We start from the raw sequence: 20,377 nt of genomic DNA on the forward strand, positions 1-20,377 counted from the left end.
TCTTTGAACTTTGACCCCTTAATAGCCAAATTTCTGGCCAAAAACCGATTAAAAAGACTTTTCCAAATCTCAATACCCCTTATGTCAAATCTCGAGTCTGTAGACTGAAAATTGACTGAGTAGTTTGGTAGGGAAATGTACATACAGAAAATTTCACTTTTATAGGTATATAGATAAATTAATTTAGATTAAATGGTTAACATACGGTAAGTATCACAGGTTTATTGGTACCCTCCGATAAAGGAGAGATTGGACCGAGTAATTCACCCCCATTCATCCGTTTGTTTGTTCACACTTTTCTCAGGAACCACGCTTTGGATTATTTTAAAATATTGCACAAACATTAGTCATGATGAAAGTAACCTCGCATACTTGGCTTGTTGTACAAAAAAGTATGATGTAACAAATCAGATATGTACACTCGAATGATATCTTGAATGCCATAATATCATTTACTCCCTCCTGATTACCAGTTTGTTAGTGTCTTTTATAGACTGATTACTCCATTCTCAGCGAGTGTCAAAATCTTCCGCTATATGAAGGAGCTAAAATCCTCATTAATCATACAATTTTAGAAATTTTTTTTACATTTTGAAGTGTTAAGACTCGTGTTGGGACGCTTAATTGGAATCGGAAAAATCGTAAATTTTAGGAGTTATCCAGAATTGGAAAAAACGTGCCCATTTTTCGATGCCTTAAACATAAAATTAAACATTAAAAATAAAATCCAGACATAACGACTGTATTTTTGCATTTGTGAAAATATATGCACATATTACATGGCGTTGTAAGGTAATCTAAAAATAAAAAAAAAACAAAAACTCAACAACTTTTAAATATTTAGATATTTAAAAAGAATTGAGAATTTAGAACGGAATCGGTAATTTTATCAGAATCAATACATACATTGGAATCATTCCATCACTATTTAAGACCCCATTGGAAGTTTTTACTATTTTAGAAAATTGCTTAGACCTAAAGAACTAAGACCTCTGGTCTTGATGAGACGATTCACTCTGGGTTGGTTGCATCAATTTCTTCCAAAGAAGTAAGTTTTTAGAGAACGTTGAATTCATAAGCGGTTCAAAGCGGTGCATGTATATCCCGGTTAGGGGGAGATGATTTTGATGACCCTAGTTTTTGCAGGAAAATCTTGCCATCCCCCCACATGCATACTGGTATTCTCAAATGGTCACCCATCTAATAATGGCCAGGATTAACGTTGCTTAACTTTGTTTATCTATTGAGAACTACTGTTGCTAGCTATCAGTTTGATGGTAATCTCTGTGTGTTAGTCTAGCTGTATTGAAGATCTATGATACAGCGAAACACTCAAAAATAATTTTTTATTTTTTTTTGTGTATTCATATTGATATCAAAAACCCTCTTTTCTATTTATTTAAAAAGAAAATACAACTTTGTTATATATGGGTTATGGAATTGCATTCATCTGCAAAAGATCTAGCTAATTTGCATATTCTTTTAAACATTCATTTTAATTAATTCCCTATTAGTTTTTTTTTTTCGGTTTTCTCATGGGATGATCATCTTTAGTTAACTATTACGTGTAATTATATTCATGCAGATATTCTACATGATTTATACTTGCATAATATTTGCGTAAAAGGTTATAGTAAACACAAACGTCTTTATATATTTTTATCTATGCGTATATATATTTGTTTAAAAAATTTTGCCTACCAAACTCCTGTCAGTTTTTAGTCTACAAGCATGAAACTTAATATGCGAAACTTTATATTTGTGAAAATCGGCGCAAAAGTGTGAAAATGTAAAAAAAAAAAAAAAAAAAAAAATGGAGTTTGCCAGGTGGAGGTCGAATGACGGTATTACGAATATGCATCTGTAACGTAACATGCCTTGCAACAAACATGTCTTCATAGCTCAGGCATTAATGTCAAAGGAAAAAGTAAACCATAAGCTAAATGTTTTTGTTTCGATTCTCGGTGGTGACGCACGAGTCATTTTTTTTTTTTTTTTTTTCATCTTTTTAAATCATTACTCTATATTGGGTCCAATAGATTATAATAATAAATACGAAATCTGCATTAATCAAAATATCATATTTAAGTGTATTTTACAGCCGGGCAATGCCAGGAGGCCTATTAGTGTGTGTGTGTGTATATATATATATATATATATATATATATATCTTTTAAAAAAAAATACTTTACAAGGATGCGATATAGGTAAAATACTTTCGCTTGTTTTCTTTTCCTTATAAGGGAAATGATTTCCATAATGTTTTATTGTTAAAGTGTTTTTATTCAATAAGTCTGAAGAAAGGCTGTTCTTGTGAAAATTTTCAAACGACATAATGTTTGGATTTGTCCGAATAGTCTTGAAACAATTGTAACTAACGATGAAATACACTATTTGTTGCTATCAACCCATTCTTTGATGTTTTGGTTTTTGTTAAAACAGTATATGAATGCTCAATTATGAAATATGATAATTTTGTAGCTTACAGTTTAAGTCATCTCTTTTTGGCTTAAATCTTATTGGTATATGAACGATTACTGAATTATATAAACCCATTAAAATTCGGAATACTACAAATAAGATATATATATATATATACACACACACACACGCGAGGATCGTTCTAAAAAGTAAGGTTTCCTACTTTTTAACCCTCCAAACATTGAAGAACTACGAATACGAGAGAGGTATAATTCAAACGAGCAACTTTTTTATTTTTCTACATAGTCACCATCATTCTCAATGCAGTTTCGCCAGCCTCTGTCGTAAAAGTCCGGAATGCACTCACATATGTTGTCACGCTGAAATCGATGAACCCATCTCCTAACTGCAGGCACTAACTGCATTGGCTTCGTAAACGTTCAACAGGCGCCGGTGAATGTTTATCTGTTACATTTTTTTCTGTATGGAAGAATTGAAGGATGCATCTTTTTTTCTGACGCATGTCAAGGGAGTTGTTTTCTTAGTTTCATATTGCCAACAAACGGATGAAACTTTCAGGTCATCATAACAATGTAATTTGAAATCCTGTTTGGATCCATTAGGGCGGAATAAAAAGAATAGCAAGCATTACTTTTGGAAAGTAAAGTCAGAATCTATTCCATCTAACCCTTACCATTGGCAAGTTTTTGACCTTGAAGTAGTATTTAAAAAAAAAAAAAAAAAAAAAAATTAGCTACTTTTTAAAAAAAAAACCCTCCCCCCACCGTCTCTCCAAAGTATAGGTCTCCGGAATCTTTTGTTTAAAAGAATTACAGAAATAGGAGTCTTCATCAAACTTGGCAGGCAGCAAAATCCTGTAAAGATACTCAAATCCTGTAAAGATACTCAGTAAAGATACAGCAAATCCTGTAAAGATACTCAGATGCCGTAAAGATACTCAAATCCTGTAAAGATACTCAGTAAAGATACAGCAAATCCTGTAAAGATACTCAGATGCCGTAAAGATACTCAAATCCTGTAAAGATACTCAGTAAAGATACAGCAAATCCTGTAAAGATACTCAGATGCTGTAAAGATACAGCAAATCCTGTAAAGATACTCAGATGCCGGAAAACTTTTTTTTTTTTTTTTTTTTTTTTTAAAACTCTAATTAGCTGCTGATGTCTGCCCACTGCTACGAATTCGGAATGCAAATAGTAGTTCTCGTGTGTATGTAACTTTGATAATTAATAAAGAATAAATAATAAAAAAGACGGTATATTAGTCCCGTATTAACAGACGTTTAAAACATATTTCGAAAACAGTTGGGGATATTTATTTATTTTATTTTATTTATTTATTTTTTTTTTAACGTTTTATGTAAGGGAATTTAAGGCAATCTCACCGTGACTAATCACGTGACACGTCGGTAAAGAGATGTACAGTAAGTCAGATAGTAAGTAGAACGTTATAACAAGAAAGTAAATCCCCTTAAAAATCATTAAATTTATTTTTTATCAAAATTTTTGTACTCCTTGGGCGTTGAGTTCCATAACGACCAGCAGAATTATTTAATGGTCGCTCCCTTAGACCCCACCCCCTTAGTCAAGGCTAACGCATGCACACGTAACATTTTTTATTTACTGACGTTGGCTTAGTAACTAAACGATTTATTGATAATTTCGTAACCCTTAAACGCATGCCGGAAGATTTAAATGAGTTCATTATTGTTGTAATGGAAAAAAAAAAAAAAAAAGTTTCATTCAACACACAAAACAAAAACACATACTAATGATAAATGATTTATTATTCAATGAAATTTACTAATTTTTAAATTAAAAAAGTTATTATAAAAAAATAGTTTTTGTGCGCATGCAAAAATGTTTCTAAAAGTGAGAAATTATTTTAATATTCATTCTAAAAATTTTTTTTTTTTTTTTTTATATAGATTAGGTCCACCTTATAAACACCCCCATCTCCCATGTTAAGAACAGCTTTCGGAATAAACACAATTTTTTTTTTTGGGGGGGGATGAAAATTATTTGCAAAATTTAACTGATATTTGTTGTCAGCATACCCACCCGCAAATACTATTTAAAAAAAAAAGGGAGGGGGGTCAGTGTCCGTTGCAGAGAAGTAGATTTATTTATCAATAAAGTCGTCATTTAAAAAGAACATTGTGGAGGTGGACCTAAATGTAAATATTTACCAAAAAGTTATCCGCTCATGTAAATTAAAAATGTTTGTAAAAGTGAAAAATTATTAATAAATGTTTAGTAACTTTTTTCTTTTAATATTCATAAAGAGTAAAACATTTTTTTTTTTTTTTATTCATGAAGAGTTAAACCAACGTAAATAATGTTTGTAAAAGTGCGAAAGGCAACGTAAGTAAATAAATAAAAAATGTTACGTGTGCATAAGGTGGGGTGGGGGACTAAGGACTAAGGGAGCGACTATTAAATAATTCTGCAGGTCGCCATGGAACTCAACGCCCAAGGAGTACCTAATTTTTTTCTGCTGATATAATAGTAAAGTCCGTAATCTATGATAATCGTCTGAAAAAAAAAAAATCAGGTCTCCCGAAAATTTTTTTTTTTTTTTTTTTTTTTTTTAATTAGGCTCGAATTTCAAACCCCGTTGTGCTATTTGCACCCAACTTCGAGAGGAACTATTTCTGTTCGCAGTGATTTCAGGCCGATGCAGGCCGAATCATAATGAAAATAAAACTATTTGTCACTTCAGCCTCCCCGGCTACAAAAAAACTTTGCAAGTTGAAACCCTTTATTAAAAGGGCTTACCCAACTCAAACAAATAGGCTATTTTTAAAACCCAGTGAGTAAGATAATACAACGAAGAAATTGTTGTCGGAAGAAAATTACAGGAGTCGCCTTGAAGTTGGGAAAGTAAACGTTGTGTCTATCCTGCGGCAGGGCGGGTGGGGGTATACCTGCTCAAACTTGCCCAATAATGATAGAGAAATCCGACGACAACAAACGATCAAATCAATCGCAGTTAAGTGCTCAGGCAGCTCGGTACAGAGACGTGTACAGCACCTCAGTGAGAGAGATCGGGGGTTTGTACGTGGTGTGCAAAGGTACATATTACAGGCTGCTTGTCTGGCGAGGTTGAAACTTATTGATCAATGATCCGATCATGACAACAGGAAGAGCACTTTTCTATCATTTGTCACTGATCTAAGGGGAATAACTTCCATTGTACTAAAAGGTTCGGTGCTTATTCATATTGGCACTTACGGCGGAATTTAAAATTAAAGAAAATACGGAAATGTCTGTATGATCTATGTGCAAGTCACAGGATGAAGATGAAAAATTCCAAATATCACATAATTTGATCAAGAAAATCAAATTGGTTCTTCCTTATTGACGGGTTTGCGAAATTCGAAAGAGTTGTCAAAAACCAAATATATAACAAATAAATGTTATCAAAGGCAAGATAAGTTACCCTTCTCCTTATCTGGAAAAGTTTTTAGTGGGTTTACTTGCTTTAAAACGTTTAATTGGCTCGAATATCATACAGTGTTTATCGATATATTTGAAAAAGACAAATGGCGGCGAGCTCTTAGTTGAATACGTTTAGTTTGGGAAAATGAGCTCAAACTAAAAAATTATACAAAATGCTGTTAGAAACTCACTCAGTATATGTTATTGTGAAACTGGCTGATATATATTCGGCGTGTTTCTAATAGTATTTTATACGTCAAATATCCGCGTGCTTGCACGTACAAAAATGGCCACCACTGATAACATATAGAATTACATGGCTTAATATTTGGAAAACTACTTGTTTTTCATCTAATTTTGAATTTTCGCCAATACTACAGTGACAAGGCAGTTTGGGACGCGAGTGCACATTTTACAGCCTTCGATTATGTTCATGCGTAGCGTAAATGAAGGCTAGGCTGTGAAACGGAAAATAGTCCCAGAGTTCAAGGGTTAATACCATGCAAAAGAAATCAAACAAAAAAACTTTTTAGCTAATAAGCACACAAAAAAATGCCCCTTCTCTTAGGTGGCCAGAAAGTGGGTGCTCATGTTAAGTTAAATTTACATGGAAAAGTGATCACTTCATATCATGAAATCTATTATCTTGCGGTCCTGGATATGACCTTAAACTATCACCAATGGTGAGGCCCTAGCTTGCGGGCTTTGGGGAGTGTAGAGCCACCCTCTAATTGCCATTGCTCCCAGGTCCGATGTGAAAGCAACAAATATATTCTATTAAAAAATTTTTCTTCAAAATCTTTGGATTCGGCATTATAACCCGAAAGGGGTTGATATGCCGTAAAACAAAAACAACCGACAACCTATTTTTTTTTTTTTTTTGCAATGGAAACGGTTTGCAGATTCGTTTTTAGCACACCGAAATCTACAGAAGAAATATTTTGTTCTATGCAAACGTGAGACGGGCCTTAATGTAAAATAATATTCCAAGATGTGATCCTCTCATGTTGGACTTTTTGTTTTTGTTCTCTTGTAACACTCGACACTACTTGTTTTTTTTTTTTTTAATGTATGAACTCTCTAAAATAAAACACAAATAACTTATCCAGCTAGGTAGAAAACGAATATAGAAAGATCGATTATATCTGTTTTAAAACAAGAAATAAGTAAATATATATATTTAATATTATGTGAGGTTGGGGCATAGTCTGTTTCAAAATGATATCTCCAAGAACGATCATAAAATGTTTTCAATCAATGTTTATTCAATAATGGCCCAATTTTTCTACCTAGCAAAATGGAAGAATCTTCCAGGCACCGCTTAAGCTTAACCTATTTTTTGCGAAAATAAGAATCCATTGTATCATGGCTGCCATGTTTGAAGTCGGAAATTGCGAATCGATATTAATTAAAAAAAAAATTCCCGATTATATTTTCAGCCAGATTTAAAAAAAAAATTTTTTTTTTTGTAAAACAAATAATTTATTTCAACAATTTGTTCAATTATCAATAAACTAGCAGGCCGCCCGGCATTGCCCGGTCGTAAACTATGCATAAATATATTTTAATTAACACAGAAACTGAGGCATGTGCATGCGAGTATTGCGTTTTGTTTTCTAAACAGTTCCAAAAAGAAAAAAAAATACTCGAGCTGAGATTGAAACCAAAACCTAAAGACTGTAAGTCAAGTATGATAACCATTAGACCAGCATGACACAATCTTTTAGATGTGTTTTCAAACTACTAATTCTTAACATAAGTAATGTGAACTATTCACGCGTGTACATTTCGTGAAACTGTAAACGGATAAAAATCCGATGCCTCCGACATACAAATTTTTCAATTTTTACTCCTTAGCAACTCCTTTTTCTGGATGAAAACGGATTAAAGTTTTCCTCATGTCTGAGTATTTTATATACACAATTTCAAGTCTATAGATCAAAAATTCATTGAGTATATAGGTTGAGAAGTGTCCTCACATACACACATTCTCACTTTTATAGATATATCTATCTATCTATATATATATAAAGTGACAATGTCTGTGTGTGTGTGTGTGTCTGTGTACATTTCCCTACCAAATAACTCTGTCAATTTTCAGTCTACAGACTCAAGATTTGTCATAAGGGATATTGAGATTTGGGAAAATCTTCTTAATCTGTTTTCGGCCACAAAAATGGCTGTCAAGGGGTCAAAGTTTAACGATTTGACCTTTGAAAACTCTACCAAACTCCTCCGCCAATTTTGGATCTAAACACTTGAAATTTTAGATGTGGGCAACTTGGACATGGGTAAAACTTTTTATTTTGATTTGAGACCAAAATAATAAATGGTAAGGGATTAAAATTGGGGTTAAAGTTATAAAAATATTCATTTCTGTCTGCGGTCTCTATGAAATTTTGGTCTAAACATTTGAAATCTTACATAAAGTGTATTCACATGTAGGCCAAGTTATGAACAGTACATAGGGCCCGAACAAAGCTGGGTTGAACTGATAGTATATCTAAACAAGTGAAATTGTCTGTCTGTGTGTGTACATTTCCCTACCAAACTACTCTGTCAATTTTCAGTCTACAGACTCTAGATTTGACATAAGGGGTGTTGAGATTTGTGAAAATCTTTTTAATCAGTTTTCGGCCATAAATTTGGCTGTCAAGGAGTCAAAGTTCAACGATTTGACCTTAGAAAACTCAACCAAACTCCTCCACCAATTTTGGGTCTAAACACTTGAAATTTTAGATGTAGGTTACTTGGACATGAATCAAACTTTTTAATTTGATTTGAGCCCAAAACAAATGTTAAGGAGTCAAAATTCAAGTCAAAGTTTAAAAAATTTGACCTCTGCAGTCTCCACTAAATTACTCAGCCAATTTCTGGTCTAACATTTGAAATTTTACATAAAGTGTATTCAAACATAAGGCAAGCTTTCTAATTGGTTTTTGGCAGAAAATTTGGCTGCCAAGGGGTCAAAGTTTAAAACATTTGACCTTTGCGGTCTCTATCAAACTATTCAGCCAATTTTGGGTCTAAACATTTGAAATTGTACATAAAGGGTATTCAGACACATAAATGGAACACCTACATTAAATCCATTGTGAAGGCCGCTGGAAAAATGGTGGGATCCTTCTATCGATCCAGTAGATATCTCACTGCTGATGCAATTCTCTATCTATATAAGAGCCAGGTACGTCCAAGGATGGAGTACTGTTGCCACATCTGGGCAGGAGCTGCTAGAAAAGACTTATCCTACCTTGATAGAGTTCAAAATAGACTTCGTAGCCTTGTGGGGGATTTCCTTTTCTCTTCCCTGCAACCTCTTTCTCACAGAAGAGATGTTGCAAGTTTGTCTCTACTTTATCGTTATTTTCATAGCAGGTACTCGGCTGAGCTCCATTCTATGGTCCCCCCTCACCAAACTTTCACAAGAAACACCCGTCTAGCAGAAAACACTATCACTAATTTCCCCCAGTCTTTATCTGTGCCTAAACGTAGATTCCATGAACAAAGCTTTTTTCTTAGAACTGCACGCCTATGGAATTGTCATCCATTTTTCTGCTTTCCAGCTGACTACAATATGGTTATCTTCAAGTCTAACTTAAACAAGTTTTTGATGAGCCGTTCCATATAAGTTAACAAATTTACTGAATCTCCATTACTAACGATTACTATATTGTCCAATTTCTACTGTACACTCTTTAACCCTTATGCTCGAGTGGCCTCTTGGCCTTGATAAGTGGTGATGTGTCTCTCTCTCTCTCTCTCTCTCTCTCTCTCTCTCTCTATATATATATATATATATATATATATATATATATAAAAAAGACATGAATCAAGCTTTTTAATCAGTTTTTGGGTGAAAATTTGGCTGCCAAGAGGTCAAAGTTGAAAGAGTTGACCTTTTCAGAGTCTACCAAACCCCTCCATCAATGTTGTGGTCTAAACACTTGAAATTTTAGATGTAGGTTACCTGGACATGAGTCAAACTTTTTAATATATATATATATATATATTGGTGTTGGATAGATGAATCGGAATAAAAAAAATCGGAACTTTTTGGGCTATCGGAATCGGAAAAATTTGTGCCTATTTTCCGATGCCAACAATGATTCTTTTAATTGGCTTTTTTTATTTGATTTTCTTTAAAGAAAAATATTCTTCCGCTGATGGTAATACTAAAATAGTTAAAATCTGTTAATTATAACCTATTAGTAAAACTAAAATCGATAGATCCCTCACTAGTATACCCTTACGCTTAAGAAAATATCTGCACATTTAACATGTGTTTTTACGGCAATCGTGAAAAATAACAACTTCATGGTTAAATAGTTAGAAAGAATCAGAATCTGTAATTGCATCGGAATCGATGAAAATACTGGAATCGTCCCATCCTTATATATGAACTGTACATAGGGTCCAAGCAAAGCCGCGCTGAACTGTTAGTAGATAATAAAAGGAAGTTTAAAAGAAAAAATTAAGATATATATAACTGTGGAATAAAGTCAATCTCTAACAATTGCGCTCCCAAAACAAAGATGGCGGAAATAGATACAGTCGATGTAAATACAGAAGTCACCAAGCATGAAACGAAATGCGAAACTATAGAGAAACACCTCCTTTCCAAATCTTTCCCATTTTCAACACTTCTTGTGTTAATATAGTTATATATTTCTTCAGATATGCAATAAAAGTATATAATAAAGAAAATACATATGTATATTCTATATAAATAAAATAATAGATGTATGTATGTGTGTCTGACTGTGTGTAAATATTTAACTGCTAAACTACTGGTCACATAACACTGAAATTAACAGGAAATAGTAATCATACACCAAGGATGGTTTATAATGAGTAAAATCTTTGTTTGGATGGATGAATAACGGGTACAGAAGTTGGCAAGTTGAAATGCAAAATGTTAACTTCAACTTGCCAATATTTGTATTAGTTTGCACATGCGTGAAACTGATCATAGTTAAAAATGGTTTAATTGTAAATCTTTCTTATCTATCTGCCGAGTTAGCTCAAATCATCTTGAACACGGTTGGAGTGATAAACATTTTGGTTTCAATTCTAGCTGATGGCACTCGAGTTTAAAATTTTTTTTTTTTTTTTTTCTTTTGTCTGCTTTTCTTTGCGGATTTAAAAAATGGGTGCTTATTTATAAAGAGATACATGCAACATATGGTTGTTCCAAAAAAAAAAAAAAAAATAACTAGAAAACTTATTACTACTACCGGGACATTTTTTAATTTTTTTTTTTTTTTTAATTTTAAATTGCATTTTCACCCCAGACAAGGCACAGTGGCACTTTGATGTAGGGGGCTACTATTTGGGACATAAATTGCATGGATACTATGTAGGGAGTTGAGCAGCAAGATGTCTATTTACATTACAATTGAACTTCTGCATGTCATTACAGACAGGGAAGCAGGAACCTGGAAGGGAATTCCAAAGTCTAGCAGTTCTAGGGAAGAAACTATTAGAATAGAAATCTTTCTGGTATCTGGGGATCTCTACTGTATGAGGTGGGATTTTGCTGCTTGTCAGGGGAGGGTATTTACATCGAGGAGATACAAAGGCTTGAAGTTCGTCCGAGCATCTACCAGGGATGAAACATTCGTCGATGGGAGAGAGGCTGAAGCCTGTGGAAATTCCACGGCGGTATCTTTCATGTTTTATAGCTGTGGGGCATTCTGTGTATGTCCAGCGTGAATGGAGACCCCGCAATATTATTGTAGCCCTTTTGTTAAAACTGTAAAAGTATTTATCTAAGTAATCTGGTTAATGTAGTGTCAGAATAAATCTGGTTATTACGGTTTGTCTCCATTATTCTTATAGAAGTCTGTGACATGTTTCCTTTGTATGGACACACGGTGTGAAAGGAAACCCCACGGTATTATTATACCATCTCTAAACGGAACAGATACTATTCTTGGATCTTAGCCAGAAGACCAAGAAAGTATATTTTAGTTTCACGTATGACATTTTTTATAATTTTTTTTTTTTTTTTTTTTTTTTTTTTACGTTGCATTTTTGGTGATCAGGAGATCCTATTTATTAAAAAGGAGAATAAAAAGAGATAACATGCTACGAACATTAAATTAGCGTATCGTTATACTAATAATTCAATGTATCTTATCATCTTCTATCCTCCTTTTTAATAGGATTTCTCAATCGAATAATTTATAATCTGGAAAGCGTGACACACATAAGTACATTAAAGGTACTACCATATTAATATATATAGACTAGTGGGATCTGTGGAAATTCCACAGGGGACTAATTCATCTCTATATAAATAAAATGAACTCATTTTTTCCCGTCGGATTTTGACCTTAATAGGATTAAAAATCAAGATATTTCATGCAAATATAATATGCACAAACGGCAGAACAATATCTGAGGTGTGTTATAGGCTTATTATTTCTCAAATTCCTCGATAATCTTAAATTTCTATACTTTTTCTGCTGAGAAGTCACGGCCAAAATCGGTTAAGATCAATGGAAGTGGTAAAATATTTTCTCTCTAATAAATTCCTCCTCCCCCTGCCACCACTTAACACCGTTTGGGGATCGTTCACAAGGAACAGTTGAGAAGAGAACACCGGTTTGGCTTCGTAGTTCTTTCATGTGAAGTTATTTAAAATCACTAAACTAAGCTGCAGTGCTCTGTGGCGTAGTGGTTAGCGTGCTGGACAATTCACATTATATTTTCACGTTTGCGCCGACCTACCGTAGTCGTTTTTTTTTTTTTTTTTTTTTTTTTTTCCTAAACAACTGGAATGGACTTTTCTTGGTGGCCGAACTGTTAATGTTGCAGATGTTTTTTTTTTTTTTTTTTTTTTTTTTCCACACTTTATTTTCCTACTTTTACTCATGACTCCGGGTTTGATCCTTCCTACTTACCTACCATAACATTTTTTAAAACTCCCCCCCCCCGTCCCGGAAACAAACATTCGGGCAACACCGGGTACCCCCGCTAGTATTTAATATATTGATGTTGGCATTCTGTAGATGTTCAGTGTAAATGGAGACTCTCTGATATTATTGTAGCTTTTTTGTTGAAACTGCAAAAGTATTTATCTAAGCTAGCAGGGACACTCGGTAAAGCCCGGTTTTAAAGTATGCTTAAATATATTTTAATTCTTGCAGATTTTGTATATATTATTATAGAGTTAATGTTCTATCGATTTTTAAATATTATAAAGTTGCGATTTCAAAAAAAAAAAAAAAAAAAAAGTATCCATATGACTTAGGGGCATTGGCTTTAATCGAAACTGAAATAAAAACTTACGAATATATATATATATATATATATATAAGTTCCTTCAGCCATCACCAAAACTTATGAGGAATTCCTGATAAAATTATTTATAAAAAGAATAGATTATGGAGTGACATCAGCTATAATCGAAACCAAAACTTATGAAGAATTCTTGGTAAAATTATTTATGACAAGAAATGGAAGTACATAACAATTAAACTACCCGGATGTAGGCGTGACACAGAAAATAACGCGCTATCGTATTAATATATAGATACTTGCTTATTAGTGATTATTATTGCAGTAACACATTTTCTTAAGAATTGTCTGATCTATTCCCTGCTTCTGTTGTTCCAGCTCGTTTGAGTCTGGTCTAGTGGTCTTCACCAATTCATTGTTTTCATACCATGCTGCAGTATGGTTTCTTATTCCAGCAGCTTCTTTCCAAGAATTGCAGGTTTATGGAAATCTCTTTCTGTTAACCGTTTCCCATCTACCTATAGCATCGATCTTTTCAAGTGCGATTTTTATGCACATGTGCGTATGCATATTTCTTTGTAAGATCTAACATCAGTTTTCAATTCTCGATTTCAGACAAGGTTGCCAAATTATATTTTATTTTATTTATTTTTTTTTTTTGTGTATTTCCAGCCTCCTATGCTAGAAGAAAGCCTACGGATTTCCAACCAGGCTCCCTGGGCAAAGAATGGTATTTCCAGTCCCATTCCAGGGAGAGAACCGGGATTTTATTGACGACTGACAAACCTAATTCTTACTGTTGGCCTTGAACTCTCTCTCTCCCAAACGGGTATGACGCTGCTCTGATGACCAGGATGCTGCTCATGTAATCGCTTCATGAACCAGGCAGTGTCTTTTGGAGTCCAGCGGGATGTACAGTTGAGATTCCTGTGCCCAGAGGATATTGGGGAAGTCAAGCGCCTGTGTGCAGAATGGTTCCCCATTGAGTAAGTCACAGACTTTTCTTTTTTTTTTCTTTTTATTTTGTTCATTTTCTATTTCATTGTATGTTTTAAACGATTCTAGTCTATATCATACTGGCGAGGTGCATCCAGTGTTAAATCTTTCACGATAAACACTCGTCTAGCTGAAACCACTGTCAAAAATTTTCCCCACTCTTTATCTATGCCAAAACCAAAACGTAGATTCCATGAACAAAGCTTCTTTCTTAGAAGTGCACGACTGTGGAACTCTCTTTCGTTTGCCTGTTTCCCACCTGACTACAACCTGGATGTCTTCAAGTCCAGCATAAACAAATTCCTGATGAACCGCCCCCCCCCCCCCAAGAAACTTTATCAAATCTCCAATACTAACGATTAATACGATACTATCCCATTGATTACTGTACACACAATAACCCTTATCCCTGAGTGGCTTCTGGGCCTTGATAAATGGTGACTACCATGTAAAGAAAAAAAAAATGATATTTTAATTTTTCCAGATTTTGTATATATGATTACAGAAGCAATTATCTTTCCGCTATTTTGTATGATCTTTTATTCAACATATAATCGTGATTTCAAAATTAAAAAAGAAAGAAAATTATGACTTGGTGCCATTAGCTAGAATTGAAACCAAAACTATAGCAGTGAAGCCTGTGACCTTACCACTGGGCCATCGTCAATCGGCTATGAAGTAGGGCTCTATGGACAAATTTATCTTTAGTTGACCTTTGACAACTAAATATTTTCGTTTACTAGCCAAATAGAAAAGTTATTAGCCAAACCCACATGATTTTTAGAATATGACGTCTTTGTTCTGTGAGGAGTATGTACATCATAAAGATTTTTCCGTATATTTTTAATTAAGTGTAATTTTAAATATATAACAAATTTTATGTTGATACTTGAAGGTATATACATTCTAATTTCTTCAGAAGTTTTTCCTAAAAAAAAATATATATATATTGTTCCATTAAACTTTTATTGTTTAAATAATTTAACTTTGTTCATTTTATAAAAAAAAGAGTTGAAAAGATATTTTTCACTCAGTAGTAAGCTTTGGAAGATAGTCAGTGAAAGAAATGCAAAAGATAAGCATTTCATTATTTCTAGTCGCCATTTTGAAAAATCACTCGCAAATGCGACTGTTTCACTCGCAATGTAAAGCCCTGTGAAGTAATTAAAAATAAACTAAGATGAACGTACAGAATGTATAACAATTTGCGTATGCATATAAGAGCAGTTTTAATCAACTCATGCTTGACAAGTTCTGTTTCTTTCAATTTTCACCCCTTTTTGACCCCTTTAACATCTGTTTTAACTGGCTAAAAACCCATTAAAAAACGGCCCACAAAAAATCCAATCATTTGAGAAACCTAGTGTCGGTTTGCAAGCTTACATCTCTATAGAGTTGAATGTAATAATCAAAGAAGAAAGCCTGCGTGTGTGTGTGTGTATTATGCGGCTATACAACTTACCTTCGGATGGGATCTGAAAGAAAGAGAAATTAACAGCCATGGATTTATAAGGTGTAGTTTCCTGGAATCTCACGAGATCTCATCTTCCACTGCACACGTATGCAAATGAAATGGGGTCAGTTTTCTAGTAAAATGCCTGTTGGCAGAGGCAGTGGGGAGAACACCTGCTGGAAGTTGAGAAAGTTGACAGTGATGAATTCTAGCTGAACTTTTGCTTATTGTATTTATTTTATTTTGTTTTGCTGTTTACCAGCCAATTTAACTGCAATCTCTAAGAAGATACAGTTTGAAAAAATAGACACAGACATAGTGAGTTTTATAAATGAGATTTCTGTTTGTTTGTCTGCTCTGATTTTTCTTAGAAACTACTTGGACGATCTGGCTGAAATTTTGCATGGATCTTTGTTATAATAAAGTGCAGTGAACTAAAGCTTATGGTATCCATTCGATTAATAGGGATTAGTATTTAATGCAAAAATGAGCAAAACGTTTAACCATGTCTGACCAGATTAATTTTGTCTTCGATTGTTTTTGTTCCTTTGTTATTCCAATTTTCTGCATTGTTATCTACCTTCGCCATACATATGAATGCTTGTGTACATATGAATGTTTGTGTACATATGAATGTTTGTGTATATATGAATGTTTGTGTACATATGAATGTTTGTGTATATATGAATGTTTGTGTACATATGAATGTTTGTGTACATATGAATGTTTGTGTACATATGAATGTTTGTGTACATATGAATGTTTGTATACATATGAATGTTTGTATACATATGAATGTTTGTATACATCTGAATGTTTGTATACATCTGAATGTTTGTGTATATATGAATGTTTGTGTATATATGAATGTTTGTGTGTATATGAATGTTTGTGTGTATATGAATGTTTGTGTATATATGAATGTTTGTGTATATATGAATGTTTGTGTATATATGAATGTTTGTGTGTATATGAATGTTTGTGTGTATATGAATGTTTGTGTGTATATGAATGTTTGTGTGTATATGAATGTTTGTGTGTATATGAATGTTTGTGTGTATATGAATGTTTGTGTGTATATGAATGTTTGTGTATATATGAATGTTTGTGTGTATATGAATGTTTGTGTGTATATGAATGTTTGTGTGTATATGAATGCTTGTGTATATGAATGCTTGTGTGTATATATATGAATGCTTGTGTACATATACACAGGCGGCAAAAAGAAAGTCCGCACGCGTAATTTTTTCAAAAACTGCAAATTTAAGCCAAATTTAATGTAACTGTTTAAACTAAAAAAAAATTATAGAAAAATAAAAAGCCAATCAAATGAGGTATAGTTTATACCTCATTTGATTGGCTTTTTATTTTTCTATAATTTTACCTGTTCATATTTGATTTTTAATTGTCAGTTCAAAAAAATAACTTCAAATTGAGGAGGCAAAAAGAAAGTCCGCAAAATGGAAACTTGTTATTTTCATGTAACTTTAGGACATTAATGCAGCACAAATACAACAGGAACACAATGAACTAGTTAATATTTAGTAGCATAGCCCTTCTGCAATTTGACAGCTTGCAATCTTTTTGGAATTCCTTGAATTAGACTGCAGCCATACTCCGGGGAAAGTTCATCCCACTTTTCTTTAATTTTTGTCCAAAGTTCTTCCAAATTTGAAATTTTATCATAGTGTAGCTGTTGATTGATGTAATGCCATACATTTTTGATAGGATTGAGGTCTAGGGATTGTGCAAGCCAATCCAAACACAGAATATTTTGCTCTTCCAGGAACCTCTTGACATTGCCAGCTGTGTGAATGGGAGCATCATCCTGCATGAAGATGGGATTATCATCCAAATTCCGACCAAAGTAGGGTAGAAAATGCTCAGTCAACATATTAATGTACCTGGTCGAATTAATTCGACCTGCAAGGGAACTATGAGCCCTGGACCATTGGTACTTATAATGCCCCACACCAAAACTGAACCTCCACCACCTTGCAGCGTCGAAACTGAGCACCTAGGATTAAATTCTTCTTCTTTCCTCCAACGGACGTACTGCCTACCATCACTGCCTAGCCTATTGAACTTGCTTTCATCCCTAAAAAGCACTTTTGACCAATATGAAGAGTCATGATCTTCATTGCATCTGACAAAGTCCAGACGCCACTTTCTGTTCTTTACAGAAATCATTGGCTTGCGTCTTGCAACATATCCTCACAAATTAAATTCTTTTAATCTGTTCTTGACAGTAGAAAGAGAGCATTCTTTAACAAGATTGCACTGTTGTTGGATTTGGGAAGCCGTTTCAAATCTGTTTCTTAGGCTGCAAATCTTGATAGCATTGTCTTCCCTGTTAGAAGTAACTCTAGTACGACCAGATTTAGAGGCATCACGAACACTGCCAGTGTTTTTGGTACTTTTGTACCGTTTTTTCATCACATTTCAATCTGCAGCCAATTTTTCGATTGGATAAACCAAAACGGTGGAGTTAATGAGCTCCTGAGGATCACTAAGAGAAAGTCGTGGCATATGGACTAAATATTACATTGTATAACCTGGAACAACAACAATTACGATGAGATGCTATGTTGCCTATTCCTGGATATTTTAAACTGATTTAGGGGGCGATAATTTAAGCTGGTTTTAAGCAAATTTATGCTGCGGACTTTCTTTTTGCCTCCTCGATTTGAAGTTATTTTTTTAAATTGACGTGAACACTAGAATATTTCAATTAAGTCAAATATAAACAGGTAAAATTATAGAAAAATAAAAGGTAGTTGCCTGTCTAGCTGCACTGATGAGCTGTGATACAGCGAAACAGTACTGTATGTGAATGACTATATATAAACTTTATACATGTATTTTTTTTCTCTAGTGTCTTTCCCCCTTCTCCCCTTTCTTTTCCTTACTTCCATTCTCCTGGCTTTCAATACTCATATGTAAAACAATATATTTTCTTTTTATTTTTATTTTAACTTAAATCATCTGACATGGACGGATAATCTTTATCCCGTCTATTGAAACAACTTGTAATGAATTAAGTTAATACACTTGAGGTTGAAATAATAAAAAAAACATATTTGGCTCTACTAAAGTATTGCGCACTCTTTATCTTTTTTTATTTTATTTTTTTTTTTTTTACCAAATATACACCTCTCAAATAATATAAAATTTAATTTGTGTCTCCTTTTTGGAAATAAAATACTTCTTAGTGTTTTAACATATTTTATTCTTTGTTCTTATATATATATATATGCACATATACGTGTCTGTTATTTGTTTTTGTTTTTGCGATATGTCTTTAATGAATTCAATTATTTACGAAAGTGCATTTTTACCTAAATGCGAGTTGGGAATAATTTTTCCTTTTAACGAGGTGGACGAGAGGTAAGGGTTTAGGCTTCTTACCATGGGGTCCCGATTTTGAATCTCGCTAGATTCAGCCACTCTGAGTCGTAGATAACAAAACACATGTCAGTGGATAATTATATTTTAAAAATAAAATATATATATATATATATATATATACACACACAAACATTTGTACACAAATTTGAGTAATTGTGTGTATGTTAATATGTACATGGACACATCTGTATAATGTTTGTATGTATTGGCTGTGAGTTAATGGATAAAAAGATGAAAGATTAAACCAACAAAAGACCTGTTGTCTCCACCCACCCACCCTCTGCTTTTCTAGCTATGTACGGTAGCTATTGGTTTTAAGCTCTTCATTTTCTGAAGAAATGTGGTGGCCTGTTGCCAACAGTCTGGTTGGTCCAGGTTAAATGTGAAAGGGAATAACCTCAATAGTAGACTGTGCACAGCTATAAGCAACAATACACACCATTAACAATTTTGAATGGTCATAACTCGTTGGCTAATTCGCCTATGAAAATGAATTTAGTATCACTGTGTGTGTTTTGCAAATATGTGTCCGTATTAAAAGCCGTTTTAATTAAAAAAAAATTTGTTTTAGATATGATGAAAATAAAATTTTTGTTTGGATAATATGCAAGAGTCCTAATTTTTTTTGTTTGCTTTATCAGGGTTCGTACAGACTTGAAAAGTTATTGAATTTTGCTGTGAAAATATGGAGAATGTCTTGAAAATGTTTAGAAAAGGACTTAAAATTTGTGTCGAAATATTAAAAATAAAGTCAAAATAAATACGATTAAATTATTTTTTAAGTATTTAAAAAAAAATACCATTTAAAATATTTTTAAATATTGAAAATAAAATCGAAAGACAGTGTTCTTAAATTGTATAGTAGTATTGTGATTAAGGGACATAATTCCATTTTTATTCAGCCTGACCGGCCTAGTTTTCAATGTATCACAAATTTGTTTTTTTCTCACGCGCGTGCGTGCGTGCGTGTGTGTGTGGGGGGGGGGAGTCAAATCTCCCTCTATTTTTGCTTTTGCTTGATATAATGCCATATGTTTTCGATGGGACTGAGATCTGGAGATTGTGCAGGCAAATCCAAACACGGGATATCACTCTCTTCAAGGAACCTCTTGACATTGCCAGTTGTGTGAATGGGAGCATTGTCTTGCATGCAGATGAGATTATTCTGGCCAAAGTAGTGTAGAAAGTGCTCAGTTAACATATTGTACTTGGTGGAATTAATTCGACCTTGCAAGTGAACTGTAGGCCCTGGCCCATTGGTACTAATAATGCCCCACACCAAAAATGAACCTCCATCTTGCAGCGTTGAAACTGTGCACCTAGGAATAAATTCTTTGTCCTTCCTTCGATGAACCCGACTGCCTACCATCATTGCCATCACTTTCGACCAATATGA

At 33.6% G+C, this 20,377-nt stretch overlaps 1 protein-coding gene across 5 annotated transcripts in view; it reads left to right on the plus strand.

Annotated features, from left to right (window-relative positions):
- LOC145266350 (N-alpha-acetyltransferase 60-like) overlaps positions 1-20,377 on the plus strand; it is a 151,208-nt gene that overhangs the window by 88,641 nt on the left and 42,190 nt on the right. For all 5 annotated transcript variants that reach the window (XM_080121959.1, XM_080121960.1, XM_080121962.1 and 2 more), the window contains one exon: positions 13,797-14,110. In XM_080121959.1, the coding sequence (XP_079978085.1) occupies positions 14,001-14,110 (110 nt within the window). In that variant the 5' untranslated portion in view covers positions 13,797-14,000. The remainder of the gene's footprint in view (positions 1-13,796; positions 14,111-20,377) is intronic.

This window comes from Euprymna scolopes, chromosome 41 (genome assembly GCF_053919585.1).
Source record: "Euprymna scolopes isolate OS-2025 chromosome 41, ASM5391958v1, whole genome shotgun sequence".
NCBI classification, from domain to species: Eukaryota; Metazoa; Mollusca; class Cephalopoda; order Sepiida; family Sepiolidae; genus Euprymna; species Euprymna scolopes.